The sequence below is a fragment of the Haliaeetus albicilla genome, chromosome 5, assembly GCF_947461875.1.
Source record: "Haliaeetus albicilla chromosome 5, bHalAlb1.1, whole genome shotgun sequence".
Taxonomy (NCBI): domain Eukaryota; kingdom Metazoa; phylum Chordata; class Aves; order Accipitriformes; family Accipitridae; genus Haliaeetus; species Haliaeetus albicilla.
In genome coordinates, this window is record NC_091487.1 from 8,203,917 (window position 1) to 8,224,591 (window position 20,675).

At 42.5% G+C, this 20,675-nt stretch overlaps 1 protein-coding gene across 2 annotated transcripts in view; it reads right to left on the minus strand.

The window, feature by feature from the left end:
- KCNH5 (potassium voltage-gated channel subfamily H member 5) overlaps positions 1–20,675 on the minus strand; it is a 172,435-nt gene that overhangs the window by 130,003 nt on the left and 21,757 nt on the right. For both annotated transcript variants that reach the window (XR_011324618.1, XM_069783228.1), the window contains exons 4-5: positions 17,204–17,332; positions 1,312–1,427 (exon numbers count right to left, since the gene is read on the minus strand). Coding sequence is in view for 1 of the 2 variants with exons in the window: in XM_069783228.1 (XP_069639329.1) it covers positions 1,312–1,427; positions 17,204–17,332 (245 nt within the window). In the remaining variant the exon portion in view is untranslated. The remainder of the gene's footprint in view (positions 1–1,311; positions 1,428–17,203; positions 17,333–20,675) is intronic.

The window sequence follows — 20,675 nt, forward strand, 5'->3', positions numbered from 1 at the left end:
CTTTTAACAAGGGCATGTAGTGATAGGACAAGGGGTAATGGCTTGAAACTGAAAGACGGTAGATTTAGACTACATGTAAGGAAGAAGTTCTTCACTGTGAGGGTGTTGAGGCACAGGAGCAGGTTGCCCAGAGAAGTTGTGGATGCCCCATCCCTGGAAGTGTCCAAAGCCAGGTTGGATGGGGCTTTGAGCAACCTGGGCTAGTGGAAGTTGTCCCTGCCCATGGCAGGGGGGTTGGAACTAGATGATCTTTAAGGTCCTTTCCAATCCAAACCATTCTATGATTCTATGATTGTAAACCAGTAATGGATATAATGGGATTTACAGAACACTGAAATATCACAAATTAGAAAAGCAAGATGTGAGAGTAACTCAGCAGTCATCCAAACTATTGGTATGGGATAATTCAAAGGAAAACATCACACTGACAACTCCTGAAAACTGTGGGTTTCCATTCTGATTTTAATTTAAATAGAGTTTTTATTATCAAAGTCTACTAAAACCAGAAAGGGAACCAAAAAAAAAACCATTTAAAGCTGCTACCAGTTCTTAGCATCAAACCCAGGACAAGCTCTCCGGCACAAGGTGGCTAGAGCTGTCATTTTCAGTAGCCCACATATTTTTGACCTGTGTATTTTTCATTACCAACGGACATGAACATGAAAGCAGTACCTCCGTTTCATCAGTTAACCTGAAGGCATTCACTTGTTGCACCATCTGCACTGTTAAGGAGATGTTTGCAACCTGCCAAAGAGTTCATTTCATCAGTTCTGAAGAAAAAAATGATGAGCAAAATATTGCAGGAATGACTTTGCAAGACAGGTTCAGGTTAAGGTACAAAAGTAGTCAGTGTGCCTGTACAACCCCAGGGACCCAGACAGGGATACTTCCGAAGAGGTTTCTCAAACAATCCCATTTCCCTGGGAGAGAAATCAACGATCCACAGGGCTCAAAGACATCAAGTCTGGTTCCACGTTGCTGTGAGACAGCACGTAGAGGTGTACACTGTGCACCCCAAGTTAAACAACAACCAGCAAACTGAGAATTGCATGCACAGAAATAGGGCCATGTAAATAAAAGTGACCTATGGAGACTGTTTTTGTGACTGAAAGAGCATGACCTGTCCCAGAAACACGGGCTTGGCACACAGTGCTGCTTCAGGATGAGCAGAGGAGAGGTTGAAAAAAAAAAAAATCAGAGTTGGGAAATATGTTCCTCTAAAAATATTATTTATTAATGGGAATTAGGGATTTCTTCCCCCCACCTCTTCCTGCCTTACGAAGGGAGCTTGCTCATGTCTGTCCCACTTACTTCGGCTAAGCGGGAGTGTTTGTGCACCACCTCGGCCTTGTTCATCGGCGTTAGCTGCTGCAGCACGCTCCGGCTGTTCGTCAGGGCCCGCGTCAACCGAGCAAACTTCGTCCAACCTGCGGGAAAGAAGGAAATCGTGTCAGAAGTACTCGGACCTTATTCATCACTAGTAAATCTCCTCCGTGTTCACTGATATTTCGTCTCAGACTTGAATAGTTTCTCTAAATTGCTGCGCAGAACAGCTTCAGGCTCCAGGCTTAAAGACCTTGCAAAAGAGGAAAAATACCGCTGCTTCAAGGCAACCACAAGTAAATCTGAGTAAAATCAAAATGCTCTGGCTCGTTCTTTCTTCTGCCTTTTGGAGACATTGTGTTAGAGGGATCACATTGTGCTTCAGCCTTCTGGGGAGTTACTCTGCTGCTGAAATCTAAGCCACTGAAGTTAATGCAAAGGCTTCCCAGCAAATCCTGCTGAAGTAAAATCCTCCCCAGCTACAGAAAGACTCCTGCTGATTCAGGGCCACTGGAGCAGCCGCAAAAGTCTGATCCTTAAGTCTTCACTGTTTCTTGCCCCAACTAGACTTCTGGGACAAAACTAAAACTTAAAAAAAAAAAAAAATCAGCAAAATTCAGGGCTGCAACAACAGCAATGCTTCAGACTAAAAAAAAGTATCATTAAGACTTTAAAGAAAGATTAAGCACTAGATTTTAAATGGCATTAAGAAATACATTTAGCTGTTAAACTAATGATAAACAAGCTGCCTTAATGGTAGCTTGAGACCCACACACTGGGCCACCCCTGGGGAATTTTTTCTCCAGCGTTCAGAAAGGATCAATCAGAGTTTGTTACCGACAGCAGCACCGACCCGGGAACGTGTCATCAAGTCATTCCTGCTGGAAAAACGCCCAAATGTGACAGCTGGCGTGGATATGTCAAGGGATGAGGTAGATCAGCAGTAGCAAAGAAAACGCCAGGGGTTTAAACAGTGTAGCACCTCGGTGTTAAGCAGGAAAATTGAAAATCCAGATATCTGCAGGAAGGAAATGCCTCCCCAAGAGCACTGAAGGAGATGCTCAACATTTGGTTTAGCCAGGTATAACCTGCTATTTTACTACATGGGTGTGTATAAAATATCAAACAACTTATGGACAGGAAAGGGGTTCAGGAGAAGGGTTTACTTTCATTTAATTTGAATGCTGAGTAGCTGAAAATTGGGGAAAATGTCACATCTGAGAAAGGAAACATTTCCATTTTAGCTAGGTTTATTTTTAAACGCCTGTTGTCTGATAGGAGTCAGGGACTTGGAAAGTTAAGAGAAGCCCTGGGGTAGATAAAATGAAGAGCAGAGAACAGACAATACAATAAAACTTCAAGAAAAAAATCGTTCACAGTTTGGCTTTTCAATTTACCACATATATATCACATTCACGCAAATGTAAATCCATTGTTCATCGTTTAGCAATCAGAACGGATCTCAATACCACGATACACCACCAGCACAGCACAAACCATTTGTGTCTGGCTATTTATATATGACCTCAAAAATGCACATTAAAAATGCACTGGGAAAAGGTAAAAAATAGAAGTATTTTATTAACTTTTCAAATCTGAACCTTAAATGTGAACTTCAGATATGCTTCATGCTTCTCGAGCTTACAGCGATATTCAATTAGGAACATGCACTTTCTGTATTAAACAAGGTCAAGAGAGACCATAGTGATCCGAGCATGGACTATTAATTTCTAGAAAATATACTTGTGGTTTTCTTTTTCCTAATTGTCTATAAAACTGTGGCAAGGAGACAGCTTTAAGACGAAAGTCAGAACTGTTCTTTACCTTTCTTATCCAGTGATTTCAAAGAGCAAGTGAGCATGGTAACAGCATCGTGACAGCTCTGCCCCGACATTTCTCATAATTGCTGGAGGCCACAGTGCATCCAGCTGATTGGTTTTGGCGTGCTGCAACCACGCTGCAAGAACCAGAGAAAAAGAGCAGCTCTCCTCCGGGAAGGTGGTCATGCACCTCCAGACCCTGGGCAGGTACTTACACACACACATGCACGCACTCAGTGTCCTCTTCCCCTGGCAAGATGCTTCCCTGTGGTCCATAGGGACAAATTTGGGCCAGTCCCCAAGCTTTAGCTTGTCACCCTGCCCCACAGAGCTGATACGAGAGTGATGGAGAGGTGCTCAGCAAAGCCAAAACCACCACAGCCAAACTATTGGATTCAGTCCCGAACGCCCTCCTCATTTGTCACATCTCAGCTTTGTCAGCTACTCCAACCAACAGGAACCTCATGAAGTTCAACAAGGAGAAGTACAAGGTTCTGTAGTTAAAGAGGTACAAGCCCATGCACCGATATACGTTGGGGGCCACCCAGCTGGAAAGCGGCTTGGCAGAAAAGGACGTGGGGGTCCTGGTGGACCAAGTTGAACGTGAGCCAGCAATGCGCCCACACTGCAAATAAGGCGAATGGTATCCTTAGCTGCATTAGACAAAGTATTGCCAGCAGGTCAAGGGAGGTGACCTTTCCTATCTACTCAGCACAGGTAAGGCCAGTACCTGGAGTGCTACATCCAATTCTGGGCTCCCCAGTACAAGAGAGATATGGACATACTGAAGAGAGTCCAACAAAGGACCGTGAAGATGATTAAGGGACTGCAGCATCTCTCCTCTGAGGAAAGGCTGAGAGAGCTGGGACTGTTCAGCCTGGAGAAGTGAAGGCTCAGGGAGGGTAGATCTTATTAATGTATATAAATACCTGAAGGGAGGGTGCAAAGAGGACGGAGTCAGGGTCTTTTCAGCAGTGCCCAGTGACAGGGCCAGAGGCAATGGGTACAAAATTAAACACAAGAGGTTCCGTCTGAACATCAGGAAACACTGTTTTACTGTGAGGGTAACCAAGCACTAGCACAGGTTGTCCAAAGATGTTGTGGACTCTCCATCCTTGGAGATACTCAAAAGCTGTATGGACATGGTCCTGGGCAACTGGTTGTAGGGGGGCCTTGCTTGAGCAGGGGGGGTGGACAAGATGACCTCCAGAGGTCCCTTCCAACCTCAACCATTCTGTGACCTTTCTGATGGTTAATGATTCAAGGTTTACTTTATTTTCTGAGGTTTAGGGCATTGATCTGTACAGCAATTAGATAAGGATTTGGAGAAGAGTCAGGGGCTGGCGATGATAGGAGATGGCTTCATGTACTCTCTAGAAATCCTTTCCCATGGTGCTTCACAGGCTGAGAGATCCCAGTCACAAAAATATGGCTTTTAAAAATGCCTATCCTGTTATAAAAGCAAAACTGCTAAGAAACCCCTTGTCATCATCTTAGGTAAGAAGAACATCTGTTCAGCATTAACCACAAATACAGAAAGCCTGAGGAAGTTGGGGAAGATGTGCCACAAGGAGCTGGAGGGGTAAGACACACACCAAACAGCAATCCTTTTGCTGTAAAAATAAAAAAGAAAGGAAGAACTATGACTTTTTCAAATACTCCCTTTCCACCTTGGTGAGAACATTAATGTCATGTGAAAGAAAGAAGCCATACGTTTTAGCATTCAGGGTTACCTCTCTGCTCATCTGGTCTGAACTCTTCTTTTCACAGGGAAAACCATTTCATCATGTCCTTTCTCCACCAAGACCAAAGCTTTGGTTTGTGCTAGAGCAGACGTTTTGCAAAAACCCTTCCAGCTTCATTTAGAGGCTTCACATTTTCACATTTCTTCCAGCCCTGTGAAGCCCATGATTCTGGACATTGGAAGTACAGAATATGCTAACATGACTTTTTTCTAATTCAGCATAAAGTCCGGCATTATTTTACCTGCTCCAATCTATCCATCTGCAATAGTGTGAAAAAGTAACAAGTTCTTTTGTTTCCTATTTACAACCCAAGAGAATTAAAAAACACAGCAACAGCAAGATCCTGGGGTATGAGTGGGAAGGTGAAAATGTATACAGGCTGCCTCGTGTCTGAAATAATCTGTACAGGGTACATTTCTCTGTTTCTTGACCTTGTTGTAGACTAGATAAGTTCAGAATTATATTTAAAACCAATGTGTATGTTTAAATAGACCAAGCAAAATTTGCATAGCTGCCTACTGCTGTCAATGTTTCTTCAAACGATTCTCTCCTTTCTTTTCCTCTATAGACAGAGACTTGAAAAGAACGATAATTTTATCCCATGTATTAGTGACCGCCTGTCCTCACAGATATTTTCAGTCTGGAAGGAGTAAAGGAGCAGCACAAATAGCAGGTGCAAGAGGGGAAAAAAAGTACTCGTGAGAAAAAGTGACACTTCTGATGCTCTCTTCTGCTCAGCTGGATTGTGTCTTTCTTCCACAGCACCACTTGAAAAATAATACCCTGAACTTGCACCACTGCACTCAAATTCTTAGGAACAAAGGCAACATCATCAGATCACACAGCAGATCGGGCCAGCAGCTGCTTCTCCTTACAAGAAGTTAAACTGGGTATTTCAGAGGAAGATGTTAACTACCTCAAATGGAAAATTCTGGAATAACATACACCTAAAATGATTTTTTTCCTCTTGTCCTCTTTAATTACTTTCTGATTCATGGACAAAAAAACCAGAATTTGTACCCCTGCTTTAAAAAAAAAAACCCTCATGATCTGCATTCATTCTCATGATTCAAAACAAGGGTCTGTTCTTAAACAGTAGCCTAGCAAAGTATATCCCTGTTCATATCCATTACTCAAAATTCCTGCATTCTCAATAAATTGAAGATGCAGGTTTAACAACCCCATACAGTTATGAAAATATGACATGAAGAAGACAACCATGATGACAGACATGATCTAAACTAGTCTCTGCCTTGTCCCAGCTATAATGCTGTCCTTCCAAGCATGCACCTTTCTTCTTCCTCCATGCGTTTTAGTCACAATTAAATATTTTACATGCACAAAATATTCTCCACATCTCTTGCTCTAATTAGGACTGCCAATTTGACAGCCCTCTCTCTGTGGGGCTAACTGAGCCAGGGGTGACTTGGTGGCATTCTTCACACAACAGCTGAGCCAAAGGTTTCTCTGAAGAGAAAAAAAAAGGAGTATTAAATTAATTTAAAAAAAAATAAAAATTGGTATTTCTTTCAAACCTTAGATGCTACAAAATGAGTTGAAGCTGTTAATGTTGTGCCAGGATGCCTGAGGGAGGGGAAGGGCGGTAGGCAATAGTGAAGTGAAGCAGACAGAGCACCTGAACACCTCCTCAGAGGGGGAAAAGCTTTCCAGATGAGTTGAAGATGCCCACGCAGCCACTCCCTAGATTCATATACCACTTCAGAAATTATGTGGTTTCTAAGGGGGAAATGGTATTTCCACCTTAGAACTTGATCCTATCATCCCTCCCCTGTCAGAAAGTCCAAACGATCTTACCCGAAACCTCTTACTCACTACAGCATGTGCTTTTCCATCAGCTACTCCTCCAACAAGAGTAGTATTATGCCCACACATCTTTCTTCCCGAGATCCTGAATCAATCATTGTGTTTATACTGGACAGCTGGGATGGGAACGGCTCTGCAGCAGCTGCTCTCCTAACAGCTCCACCGCCACACTCACTGCTTACTCTGTGTTAAGGAACCTTCTGCAAACCACACTCTTACACCACCATAGGGACCTCTCTCCCTGCCTTTCTGGTCACCAGTGTCCTTCCCATTAATACACCCTGCAGATCGATCCAGTACCCAAACAGTCTCATCCATCTCCAACACACGCTCCTCTCCCCTGCTGCCTTTTCTAAGAAGAAATGTCATCCAGGTCAAAGATGCTGCTGTAATGTATGGCAGAGCATAAAAAGGACCAGGGTAAAAGCTATCCAAAGAAAGTGCAGCAAGGGAGGCTTCCCCACGCAGAAGTGATGCTGGAAGTGATAGGACAGAATCACTGTTTCCTAATGGCCATCTGGAGACAAAACCGTTAAATCCCTCTGATTCCTCCCGAGGTCACAAAGCCGGCAGAGAATTGGTTAGACTCCACCCAAAACTGTGAGCGTCCTGATGGCATTCCCACACCAAGGAGCAAGTCCGGGTGCCCATCGCTCACGGACATTCCTGCCAAGGGACTGGGACAGACCCGGGCAGTTCCCTCTGCCGGGGAGAAGTCCTTGCCCAGGCACAGGCAAATGAGCAAAAAAGACTTTGGGTCCACTAGTGCTTAAGTCACCTTCCCTGTACAAACCTCAGCAGTCAATAGGCCTACCCATTGCCTTCAAAGGTAATGGCAAATATTTTCAAATATAGGTATCTGCAAGTGAGAAAACCCTTCAAATTCTCCCCATAATTTAATCAGGAGTTGAAAATTTGCTATCTCTGTGACTGGATTTGTGTACAGGTCCAAATATGGATTTAGCCACCTAGCGAGCAGCCACAGTGAAAAAAAAACTCTAGTTCATAAACTATATTATGTTATTTTAAAGCTAAATTCATACATCAGAGTTTATGAAGAGTTTAAAAATCTCAAGGCGAGATGTTAATGTTCTTTATAGTGCACTTGCTCTGAAAAATCTAGACATGACTAGTTCCCCCTAATAAAACATTAGTGTAGCTCTGCTGGGTTGCAATTAACCTTTTTATCAAGGTTTGTCTGGTCTTAAAAGGATCAGAAATAATGAAGGCTTTTAAATCAGTGTAACAGTATCTTAGACTGCAGTGAAAACACTTGGGTCAAGAATGATAGTCTGTATAAAAAACAACCACAAAGGGCAATTATAGCAATGCTCGTGCTGATTCCTGCCTGCAGGAGTGTAAGTAACACCTCCAGACCACAGGAAGGTTGTTCTTCTCCTCTCACTGTGGAGCACGAAACAGTTACCATACAGAATGCTTAAATAATATATACTCTATGACTTACCCACAAAAGCAAAGAGCTAGCACCACTCAGAGATAGGCAGTTTGGAATTCAATTTATAACATGGATCATCCTTTTGCATCAATAGTTAGCATCTACAAATCTCAACTATTTCTAAACGTTCAGACAGTAAAATCATTGCAATGGCTGGCTGTTTGCTCTTTACTGCAGGTAAAGTATGGCTGGAAGAGCTCATTGCCTCTTTGAAAAACTTAATCATCCTAGTTTTGCTTTGTTAGAGAGAGAAGGATAAATGGGATTCCTGGATAAACAGAATAATAGTCAAACAAAGCTCAATCATTCCCATGATGCAGTAAAACTATTTACAGACTGAAGAACCACAGACTCTATTCAAATGTAATTCAAAATATTAGGATAAATTTCCCGATTTGAAATTCTGTGCATTCCACTGTCTGATAATGCACTGCACTCTTGGGATAATTTTTACATCTGACCTCTGATCTTGCTCAGTGTTGTATTCCCAGTTACCATCCACCCCCTGCAACTACTGGGGAGCTCAAAACTGATGAAGAATCACTGGGTAATCTTGGGCATATCACTTTACTTCTCTGAGCTTCAGTTTCTTCTCCTTAAAATGAAGATAATGCTAATGACCTACTTTGCAAGCCATTTTGAGATCTACTGATGAGAAGTGCTAAAATTTATACACCACTAGGCTACATTTGGTATACAACATATTTTTAAATCTAATTCTGAAATAGCTGTAAATTTACAGTGCACAACTTCTTAAATTTCATGTTTCTGTAACTAAAGCTAAACTTTATGCATGCACACAGACCACCAAGGACTTATTTCCTATAACTATATAAAATCAAGTGCAAATTTTGGGAAGAAAGAAACAAAAAAAAGACTAAGTACTGTAAATGTCAGTCAACTGGCTGTTAGAAGTTCATCAGATAGCAAGATGGTGCCATTCAATGGTCAAGGAAAAAGGACTACACCAGCCAAAGGCTCAGGGTCAAAAGGAATGTAGAAATGAAAAAGCAGCGTACAATAAAGCACACAGGGATGGGAAGAAAGAGGGAACAAGTAGGTATGTGAATGAGAAATTATGGCTTATGAGAATGGACTCAGAAAGCTGAAGACATATGGGAAAAATCCTTCTCTGGCTAGATTTATTACAGTAACAATGAAGTTTTTAAAGAACTCCCAGAGTATGACCAAAAGCCTTTCTGCACCCATATGCAGAAAGGGCAAACAGGCTGACCCAAGGAATTACAGGTTGCTCGGCTTGATCTCAGTGCCAGGCAAAATGAGAGGAAAGATGATCTGAGTTTCAATACGTTTAATAAAAAAGGAAAGGAACATAATGAATGTCTGTCAATACGGAACGATGTAAAATGCCCCACAATGTTGATTTCATTATTCGATAAGAGTATAAATTTGGTTCAGGAAGACGGCCAAATGCCTTGACAGAACAAGCTGCAAGCCAAATGCAACGGCCAGCTGGAGCCACAGCATATGTATGATGTACGGCGGAGAGGCACAAGCCAGGGCAGCTCCCAGTACCAGTGCTCCCCTTCTGGGCTGGGCTGGGCAGCAATGTGGACCATTGACTTGATGACAACCTCAGTGGCTGCCCCTGGTTTGCTCCCACCTGCAGCCAAGGACCCAATAGCTCCCAAATCAGCACAGCCACAGTACTCATCACATAACATCACCTCATCCTGGTGCTGCATTTGAATCACCCAAGAGCCACAGGTTGGCCAAATCCTCGTGTACGGTAATCTTCACTAAATTGACACTGTGTGACACTCTCGACAAAATATTGAGACTACGCAGTTCAGTAAATTACAGGTTAAATGGATGAAGAACTTGCTACCTGGCAGATATCAAACAAGGAGTAGTGGAAAATAGTAAAAAAATTATTACTGAGAGCCTTCTGGACCCCAGCGGACAGGTCCCCTTCTATTCAGTGCTTTTCTTGATGGTTTGAAAGTCATTATAAAATGACTGATAAAATGCCCAGATGACGGGAAGATTAGAGGAATGTTAAACAGTAGTGAGGGCAGTCATGCAGGATGATGTGCTTGATAACCAGGCATGTGCCATTAAAATGTGTTTTAAATGGAAATCAGGTATCTAGGCAAAAGCAATGCAAATTGTATCTCCAGCACAGGAGGGGGGAAACAAACGTCCCTAGCAAAGAACAGTCCTGAAAAGGATCCAGACGTCTTAGTAGATAAGCAATTTCAGCATGTTTGGCAAAAAGTCACCTACTCCTTGGATATACAGTGGTAAGAGCTAGGCTTGGAGAGGCTGAGCAATGGGCAACATTGAGGAGTTAGTTGTGAACCCACCTGGCTACAATACTGGCCACAGAAAGTGACTGGGGACCCGGGAGGCAGAAATCCATGCCGCCACAGCTTCATTCCTACTGCTGCCAATGAGCTGGATGAAAGTGCAGCTAAAATGCCTGTGTTTCTGCTATCACCAGACCTCCAAATTCAGGCTAGAGAGACGTTTAAGGAGCTCAGCTCATTTACTTTATCAAAAGAAGGTAGAGCGATGACTTGATTATATGTGTAAGTGCCTTAATGGGACTTTTTTAGTACAGTGGAAAAAAATGCATAAGATGGCACCGCAAGAAGCTGAAGCCAGGTTAATTTAAATATGACACTTTTTTTAAAGCCAAAAGTGTAATGAAAAAGTAAGAAAAACATGAAGGAATGTGGTGGATCCTCAGTCTCTTCAGACTTCTAAATCAATACTGGATGTTTGTCTGGAGGTGATGGTTTAGTTACACACAAGTTCATGGGTTCTGCAGAGGACTACCTTAGTGAAATGCAATGCCCTGTGATATACAGATTAGACTCTTAAACTCTCTAACTCTATTAATACTTATTATTTTATATATGGCTTACGAGTGTTCAGTTTTCTACATAGAAAGTATAACCATCTACAGTTACTGCTTTAAAGATCAATCTCCAGTTTAATTCAATCTCTCACAGGGTTAGATTTGATTTCAATGGGATTTCTTCTTCATTGCACATTCAACTTGTAGAAATTTACGGACAGTTAATGTGCATTGTGGGTTGCTGATGGAGCACACAAAGGCCTCCAAAGGCAATACCAGATTCAGAAAAGTACTTGTTTTCTGTGAGGGAAACTAAACAGCCCTGGATATGGAAATTCTCTTCATCATGGTGGGTCTCTAACAACAAAGCAAGAAGGAGGGGAGGGCAGAAATAAGGCCTCAGAGCGTCACCCCTAGGACACAACTACTTCTTCATGACTGTTCAGCCTTTGCAGTCTCCGCTAAAAGTGCCAGCAGCATGTCACTGAAGACAGTAACAGGGATGCTTGTCCTGCAGGAACAGGAGCAAAGCGACCTCAGAAGGTCTTCCTGGTTACTAGCAAGCTGTGCCCATCCAAAATGGATGGTTTCAAATCCCAAGAGACTGTATCTTGGCATCATTCTTCCAAGTTGTCTATTCTTGATGCAGGAAGCCCACCTGGAGTCCTGGCAAATGATCACTTCTCTTGTCATCCCCCACAAAGTCCTTTCTCAAGGCCCAGGTGTCCCTGGATGCTGCACTCTAGACCCAGGGGAGAACGGAGAGACGGAGGTGATCTCCTTGGTGCCTGAAGGCACTGGGGGTTAAAACTCTTCAGATCAGAGCAATAGAAAACAGCACCAGAACACGTGGGTCTCTATAGCACCGAGACCCTTGTTATTACAGCCATGGTAAAGCGCAATAAAAACATGGTAAGGATATCCAAATTGTGACCTGTTAAATTACTGTTATGGATTACTGTCAAGGTGATGTATTCAACAGGGTACACTGTGCTTCAGCTAAAGGTAGAAACCTCATTTTCATGCTCTAATCCCTCCACCCACTTCTTCTATTATCACCAGGATTGATACCCCATCAAGGAAAAAAGTTCCCATGTGCAACTAGTTATATATGCTTAATAACTTGCACTTATTAAAGATAAAAAAGGATCAGAATTATAGGCTTAGCAAGGATTAGCAAGCATAAGTGCGTATTTCGGCAACTACTACACTTTTTATAGCCCTGTCACACTCCGAGATAGAGTTGTATCATTATATAGAGTTATATAACCATAAAGAGTTATATCACTGGAAGCATTACAGCATTGTCCCAGACAGTCTTGATTATCAAAGTCTGGCTTTGTCAAGTGAGGGGAAAAAAAAAAAAAACCACAACCGAAACCGAAAAAAACCCCAACAACTTCGGGATACTGTTGTGCCATCTCCTGATCCCATCTGTTAACAGCACACAGTCCTGGGTTGTACGGGCCTCATTAACACAACTTTGCATCCTAATTCAGCATCCCATCAGTATTCACCAGACCTTCCCAGTCACTTCCAGCAGGTGACAAGCCTGATATTTCACTCAGAAGAGACTCAAGATAACCAGTGAGAATCCAAGCCGAAAAAACTTGCAAGTTTACCCAGAGGCCACATTTCTTCTTCACTGATGATAACAAAGGGAATAAAGCCATAGCACAACTAGGTGAAATTCCACTATTAGCCAAAAAATGCCAGTCTTTTTTTCTATCCTTAAACTTTCAGTTCAATCTAATCTACAGCACTCCTGGCTTCAAATGGCATTAACATTTTAAGTGGCCCGATTTGCTCTTCTAATAGTTAGGGCCCAGAAAAATGGCTTCATTTTTTTCTGACAAATAAACATAAGATTATTACCACTGTGTGTCTTTGGAGGGATTGAAAGTCTTCAGATGTTTTTAAAAGGCCATTGGGTAAAGACAGAATAAAAGCACAGCAAGCTGATAAAAGCATCCAACTGTGACCCTACAATGGTACAAACATAAAAAAAAAAATAAAAAAGATTCCTTGGGGTTTATTCTCTAGAAGAAAATACATAATACAGTCTTTCATATGATTGTAATGGCCTTCCACCTCTGCTGTGTAATGCATTCAGCCAGGACACCTGGTGATGTGGCCCTCCACCACCACAGGTAGGACCTATTGCTTGATACTGAATCCAGATCAGACAAATGTTCATATTACCAAAGAGGAGCAGGAGCAGGAAAAGGAAAGAAAAAGAGACCAGACGAACATAGCACAGCTCCTTCACTGGAAAATAAGCCGTTGTCCCAGTGACCACCAAGCGCAGCCATCATCTCCTGTGGCATCTCTTGCCCCATCACTAATTCTCACGCCTCTTCTCCCACACTGCCACCATCCACAGCTCATCCAGCCACTGACTCAGGAGCTGAGGCACTACAAACCACAAACCCACTCAATGGAGGGTGCTGTCCCTCCCCTCCAGACCTGCACAACTGCCCATGGCATCTCCACCCAGGGGTGAACATGTCAACCAGGTGGCTGATGCTTCCTTCCATTATCATCTTCACTGCGTCTGCTTGAGATGCTGGGGTTTGTTGTTTTGGTGTGGTTTTTTTGTTTTTTTGGTTTTTTTTTTTTTTACACTTTTGCATGGTTAGACACTTTTTAAGTAATTTTCCATTTACAGGGATACAACAGTACTTTTTGGTCACTGTTACATTGCTATACATTATAGGTCTCCCACACATCGCCCAGTGGTAATAGATACCAGCATGGGTAACAAGAAAACAAGTCAGTCAAATCTTCAGTGTCGAACCACCTGTACCCTCTCAGAAAACAAGGTTTTTTGATCTCTGCCACTATATTTTATTAGAGGAAGGTAGCTTTTATATATCAGTTTTCTCCAGTCTTGCTTTCAGTCCAGTAAGTTTCAACAGCCTTCTGGACTGCAACAAATTCAGAGTCTCCTGGGCGACCTGGGAAAATTTTTCACTGCTTTTACGCCCTCCTGCAAGCAAAGTCCCCTCCTCCTCCTCTTCCTCCTTTCTGACAGCATTAACACACAGCAAACGGTGAGCCCACAGGTAAGCAGAGACACACACCATCTGTCGCAGTGCCCCAGACCTAACTCCTCTTGCTCGCATGGGGCTAGTCCCAGTGATGTCAACTATATTTTTTGTACTGAGCCTGTAAACAAGCATGTTTTTGAGCCCGTATCAGGGAAAAAAATCCCTCCTCTCCCTTGCAATGTGCTTTGTAGTAAGACAACTGTTTTCTTCTATTTGTACGTCCTGTTTTCACAAATACAAACTCCTCAACACTTCCGAGCAGTTCTGCATCCTTAGCACCGGGGCACTGCTCCCTGTCCCCCAAAACCGCTGTTCCCTTGCAAGGTCTACACGAGATGCTGAGTGCGTTGCAGTCACCGCAAGCAGATCTGGCAAACCCAACCATTTATTTCCAGAAGCCAGGACACACAGACACCCTGCAGTGTAAATACACCCATCGTTATGATTTAAATACCAAATCCTTGTACCTTGTAGGAGCGTGATATACTGAAGCTTCACAACAAAGCAACATACCTTCGAACAGTGCAGAATATATTGGTACAGAGAGATTATTGCATAATGGCATCAATATTTTATTTCTCTTGAATTTTTTATCTCAAATTTACTGCTCCCATAAGTAATAGACAGTAACTCATCTGCACCACAGTTACTTATGTATTATGTATTGCATGGTCCTGGCAGAATTTCTGAAGAAAAATCCTTCTTTTAAAAAGAAAAAAAAATAGCCCTTTCAGTGACAAATCCCAGCACTCAACAGCAGTATTTTATTGAAATGCTTTTTACAAAAGTTTAAAAATTCTCCACCAAATTGTAATGTATATGTTTACCAATCTCGTAATTCAAAAAGAAAGTGGCCTGACAGCTTCTAAGCACATTGTAATGTTATCTGCAAGGACAATGAATTATGCATCTCTCATAGCACTAACTGACAAAACAACGCTGTGATCCCAGTGCCGTGGGATCCCGCATATCCACCCAGTTGAGACACAAAGGGTAATGCAACAGTGCTGTTTTCCCATCCCTGTAGTAAAATGGTGCAAATATTTGAATATGATTTTTTTACATGAAGCATACAAAAGACAAGCTCTAATTTATGCAAAAGTAGAAGAAAGATCGGGTCAATCATTTGTAATTATGGAGCTTGTTGGATGTATTGATCAATGTTAATCAATGTTCTAATCAAAGCACCCTAAGCAAATTCTTAAGACTCCAATCATATGCCTTAAAGGCACTTGAGAGATGTGGCTGTACTGACTTCTGCTGTGTTTTGCATTGTGGTGGTTTTTTTTAAAGTATGACTTTGACAGAAGTAAGTGCTTTTTAACCGTGCAGTCAAACCTCTCCTGTTGCTGACGACAATATTTTGCAATGTTCATAGTTAATACCTGGCATTTTAACCAATGGTACCCTTCACTGGAGAACAGCAGTATACAAGTTACGCACTTCACAGCTATTGCTCTTTCCTATGGGAACATATACTTTTCCTATAATGGATGTCAGGTGGATTCTTCTCCTCCTCAGCCACAAGACAGGGATGGGGAGAGCTCAGCCCACCCCCCACATCCCTGCCTCCCCAGGGAAGGCAGCAGAGTACCAATCTCCCAGGCCAAGAATCCAAAGGAGGCAACATTCATCATTTCTGCATTTGGGAGCCACCTTCAATACGTTTTCCCTGTCCTGCTGCAGCCACACACTCCTCAATGCAACCCTGTACTGTGGAAAGTGGGGCAGAGCAGGTGAAAGTGGGGGGGGGGGGGGGGGGGGGTTGGGGGCTGGTTCCATGTGAGATACATCTCAGTCCCCCAAGAAAGCATCAAATAGGAAATCCTGCAAGACAATCCTTGCAAAGACTGGCTTTTTCCTTGATGAGATCCCACTACGTATTATATACAACACAGCAAGGAGCCAGTCCCATGCCTTCAGACCTCTACAATTAGTCCTTTCAATTAACTGGCATTTATCTTAAAAAATTCAGATTCTTTCCAGGCAGAACTCCACGTTATGGAGCTGAAAGTGAAGTAAAGGAACATTTTCAGGTTGCTAACTAAATTGTAGAGGCAGTAAAGCTTATGATGGCTGAGAAGGTATTCCTGTATCAGGATCTTATAACTTTATGGATAATACTCTCTAGACAAAAGAATTCTCATATTTGCTGTTAGTCCAAACAGAGGCTTTTTGGTTTATTTTACGTCTGCCTTTACAAATCCACTTTTCAGTTGTCCAAACACATATAATAAGTGTTATCTGGCTAATAGGAAATTAGTTTAAATCCTGTTTGCATTCAAGTAAACCAAGTTTATTCTAAAGAAGATGGCTTAGAGTACACACGGCTCTCGCTGAGAAATCAAGCCTTCTCCAAGGGTGAAGAGAAAAATATAGCAAGGAATTGATGATCAGAAGGCAACTTCCAAGAGAAGACGAGATGTGGATGCTGTAGCATAAATGCCCTTCTTTAGGTAAGTGTGCATTATTTTACCAAAAGCAATACACATATGAACCCGACACAAGACACACGTCTTATAGCCGAAGCAGAGGATGCTGCTAGATCCTCTGTACCTTTCTCCACTAATTCTCTCTTGTGCAAGGCTGTGGGTCTGGCCATGGGTTGTTAGGCGATGAGAGCACGGCACATCTCAACAAACACCATCACCAGCAGCTATTAAGTAACAAGTATGACGTCTGCTGCCGTGCAGTTATGATCGCTAACCAGTGATAAAGGACCCAAATAGCTGTTTCTTTTGCATTTCATCTCCAAGAGTGAGAAAGGGAGGAAATATCAACACCTCAGCACAAAGGAGCTGAAATTATTTTTTTCTGAAAAGAAGATACCAGTCCCTTAGAAGAAAGGTCTCCCCAAACAACACAGCATTAAAATTACTCAAAACTATGTAATATTTAGCAAATGCCAGCTGTAGCGAAGTAGTGAAATTACAAAGAGATGGGAAGGCTTGTGACTGGCAAAACGTTGTTAGGGAATTTCTACTCATGGTGATTCATCTTTTATTTTTAAGCAATAATTTAGGAGAGTGGCATTGAAACTCTGACAGGTCACAACATTTCCTGAATTCAAGACACAGATCACAGGCATGACATGTCCCTGTCACAGGACTAAGCTCAAGCATGTACTTTATCATTTACAAAAAGCAAAATTTCATATTTACCTTTTGTTGAATCATCTTCAATCGGTTGTTTGAACAAAGTGATATCCTTAAAAGTGCACAAGAACAAAACCACTTTTTCATGCTCATTTCTTATAGGTGCAATTTGCATGTAGAACCAAACTGGGGTTCCTGAAGCAGAGAAAAAAGTAACATTGAACTGTGGTGTAGCACAAACTTTCCCCAGCCCATACAGAGAATACTTCATCATTTATGTTATTATAACACACATGTAGTTTAGGACCATATCTCAATATTTCTACATCTTCCAGATCTTTTAATTTTACCTCCTCAAAGGAAAACAACATATTCCCATTTTTACAGCTTCATTAATCTAATTAGATGATAAGCAGAGACAGGAGGCTTTATAAATCTCCATTCTGAAATAAAATATATTATTCTTTCCTTCTTGCTCTTGTTTTTTCCCAGCATGTCCACAAACTTAGTGTCTGCAAGGTAGGAAGGCGAGAAAAAATGGATGGATGGTATCTTTGATTCCTTCACATAATATGGAGCTATCAGATCCAAAACAGATGGAGTATACTGTCAAATGCTCCAAATTTGATGCTATTTAAGAGGACCTGAGCTAACATAGACATAGACCCTAAATCTCCTATCAGGACAAATCAGGAGATTTGATTTCCTTTTTCTATTTCAGGTCATACCCTCCACCTCCTCATTGTCCTGACCAGTGGAGCACTCTCCCAAGGCAGTTATCTCTATTTAGCTTTTGAAATAAACACAAAATATTTTTTGAATCCTACCACTCATCAAATAAACAGCCAAAAAACACCTACGGTGTTGGAGTGGTTAGCATGGCTTTTGGTAAATCCTCACTGTTCACACAGGGCTCCTGCAGGTGCACAGGAGCTGAAACTGGTCTTGTTTCCTCCTACACTGAAACACACATGGCAGTCCCCCAGGTACATGCAGGTCTGCCCTGTAAGGGGCGAAATCCTAAAAGACTAAGCAGTTTGCTAAGAAACAAGCTGTTCACCTGCAGGGATGTGAATATCAGAGATACCTTCCATCCAGCAAAGCTCCATGCCCACAGCTGTGTCCTCTCCCTCCCAAACTTGCACCTATACACACTGCACTATAAATGCCTTCACAGCCAGCTAATTACCTTTGGGATTGCATGTGATTTCAGCCAGTTGACATAATGGCTTTTCTTCTGAGCTGCCTAAATGCCAGCCTGAGAGCTGACACGTTGAGACAAGCCGCTTGCCCACTGTCAGGCCACGGGCATCCCTGGCCCCCCCAAATCTGCTCTAATGCACCACATCTGGGAGCTGTGCCAGGAACTGCAGGATAGATGCCCAGAGGGCAACAAAGCCCATTTGGACTACGACTACTGCAGCGAAGGTTAAAATCCACAAGGTTTTGAAACAAAATTCAGCATTGCTGAACTGGGATTAAACCAGTAACTTGCTAGCAGTAAACTGGAGAAGTAGGAGAGATGGGGGACTACTTTTTGTGATAATTCCAAAGCCATTATGCTGACTACTTGATTATCTCAATTCCTGGTTGCTAACCCAAGATAAAAGATTTTTTTCATAACTTCTAAAACAGAGTGCTGCAGCTCTCTGGAGTAATACTGCACTTCACCTAGCAACTCATCAGCACCCTTTGAAAAGCTCTGAAAGTAAGTAGACAAAATAACCTGTACAACAGCACTGATAAAAATCAAAAACGGAGGCAAGGTGGCTGCTGCTGTAGAAGCAGCAATCTGGGCAAAAGCAGGCAAAGAGGTTTCCTGAGTATTACCATACATAGATATAGATATATGCACACCTAACATGGTTGCTGAACAGTTGGGTGGGTAGAGCTGAGGACTATATATGAGGGAATGCAGTAAAGAAGAAAATTATAGCAAACTTTCAGGTCTGAACCTGAAACCTGCAAGCTGGGTTAAAACGCCATGGGGGTGTGTGAAGTCAGCAGTTGTACAGATGCTGCCGGAGAACATCAGCTCTTAAAGATCATCTCTGTGCCAAAGGAAAGAAAGATGAGAAAGCAACCTGAAAAATCTCAAAATCTCCCTCTGCCAAAAGCATAAAGGAATGGATGAGAAAAAAAAGGGTTGTGCCACATCATGAAAAATACACAGCACGTCTGGACCTACAGTTTGAAAATGTGGGTGGGAGGGTGCTCTGAGAGCACCGCAAGCTCCGTGCAGGTTCTCTGCAGGTGGTAAACACAAGCCCTTTCACAGAGTAACTGTCTACATTTTGCAGAAGTATATTCATACCAACAGATAACTATTCTTTATTTCTTTATCTGCTCCAATATTCAGCCTGGAGAATAAGCAGGCAGTTTCTTGAAGGCCCTTCTTCCACAAGGCTCAGAGTATGACAAAATGAAGCAAACCCTGGGCACACCAGCTGCTGAACTGGAACCAAAAGGTCAGCCTATTCGCATTAGCAAGAGGTTGAAGTTCTGGGCTTCGGGTGATGGAGAAGAAAGCTGGCAACAGATGTTATGGATGGGAACTGACTCAAGCCTGAAAAGAAATATGAGTACTTTTCCATAAAGTCCTTCTGTAATCCTGTGTAAGTTATGGAAAGTATAGGCTTGGAGATCTGGGCAAAGGTGAAGATTTTATTAAGGCAACTGCAGCTCAATAAATCTCTGAAGCATCAGCAAGCTCCAGCAGACAATCCACAACCCAAAGCAAAAAGCGACTGGTTTGTTATAGAAAAGTCACCAAGAGAAGGCTTTCCTCTTCTTATACTTGAATAAAATAGAAAGGAATTTAGTTCAGGACTGGCCCATGCTAGAGCAGGAGCTGCCAGCCCAGTTAATAAGAAAAACCAGGGTCAGGGAGAGCCCTGGGTCTCTGGGATCCTCTTCAGAAATCACACAGACATTGGGCATGGCGGTGCTGGGCACCACCACCTGCAAAGGTAGCCAACACCAGTCGGTCCCAGGGAATTCCCCTAATGTGAGGGACCATCCAGGTGACCTGCACAGGAAACAGGCAGAGAAGCAGAAAATCTCAAGAACAGACACATCCACATGCTTGAGGAACTGAAAGAGGTCATTTGGAGGGCTCTCCTGGGCACCTGCAGAAACAGCTGGACTTCAGAGCTGCTCTTGCTTCTCTTTTTAATTAAAACGTTGGCTAAAATGCTTTGAAGCAGGCAGAATTGGAGAAATCTGAAGACATTTCCTACTGTTTAAGTGCACATACAGAAAGATTTAGTCTAAAAAGGGAAAGTGGAAGTAAAGCATAATGCATGTGAGTTTGTTTCAAGAAGATGAGAGAATCAAGATCAAGAGATCCAGGATGCTCTCTTCAATGTCCTGAAAGGTTTATATGAGTTTCCAGTGAAATGGGGCAGCCAGGCACAGTTAGCTTTTTCTTAAGGCACACCATTACCTTCCCTCAGCCACAGCATGTTGGGGAAACCTCCAGCCTCAGCGCAGCAAGGCGCTCCATGCCAGCACCGAAATTCACCCGGGGGGAGCATGG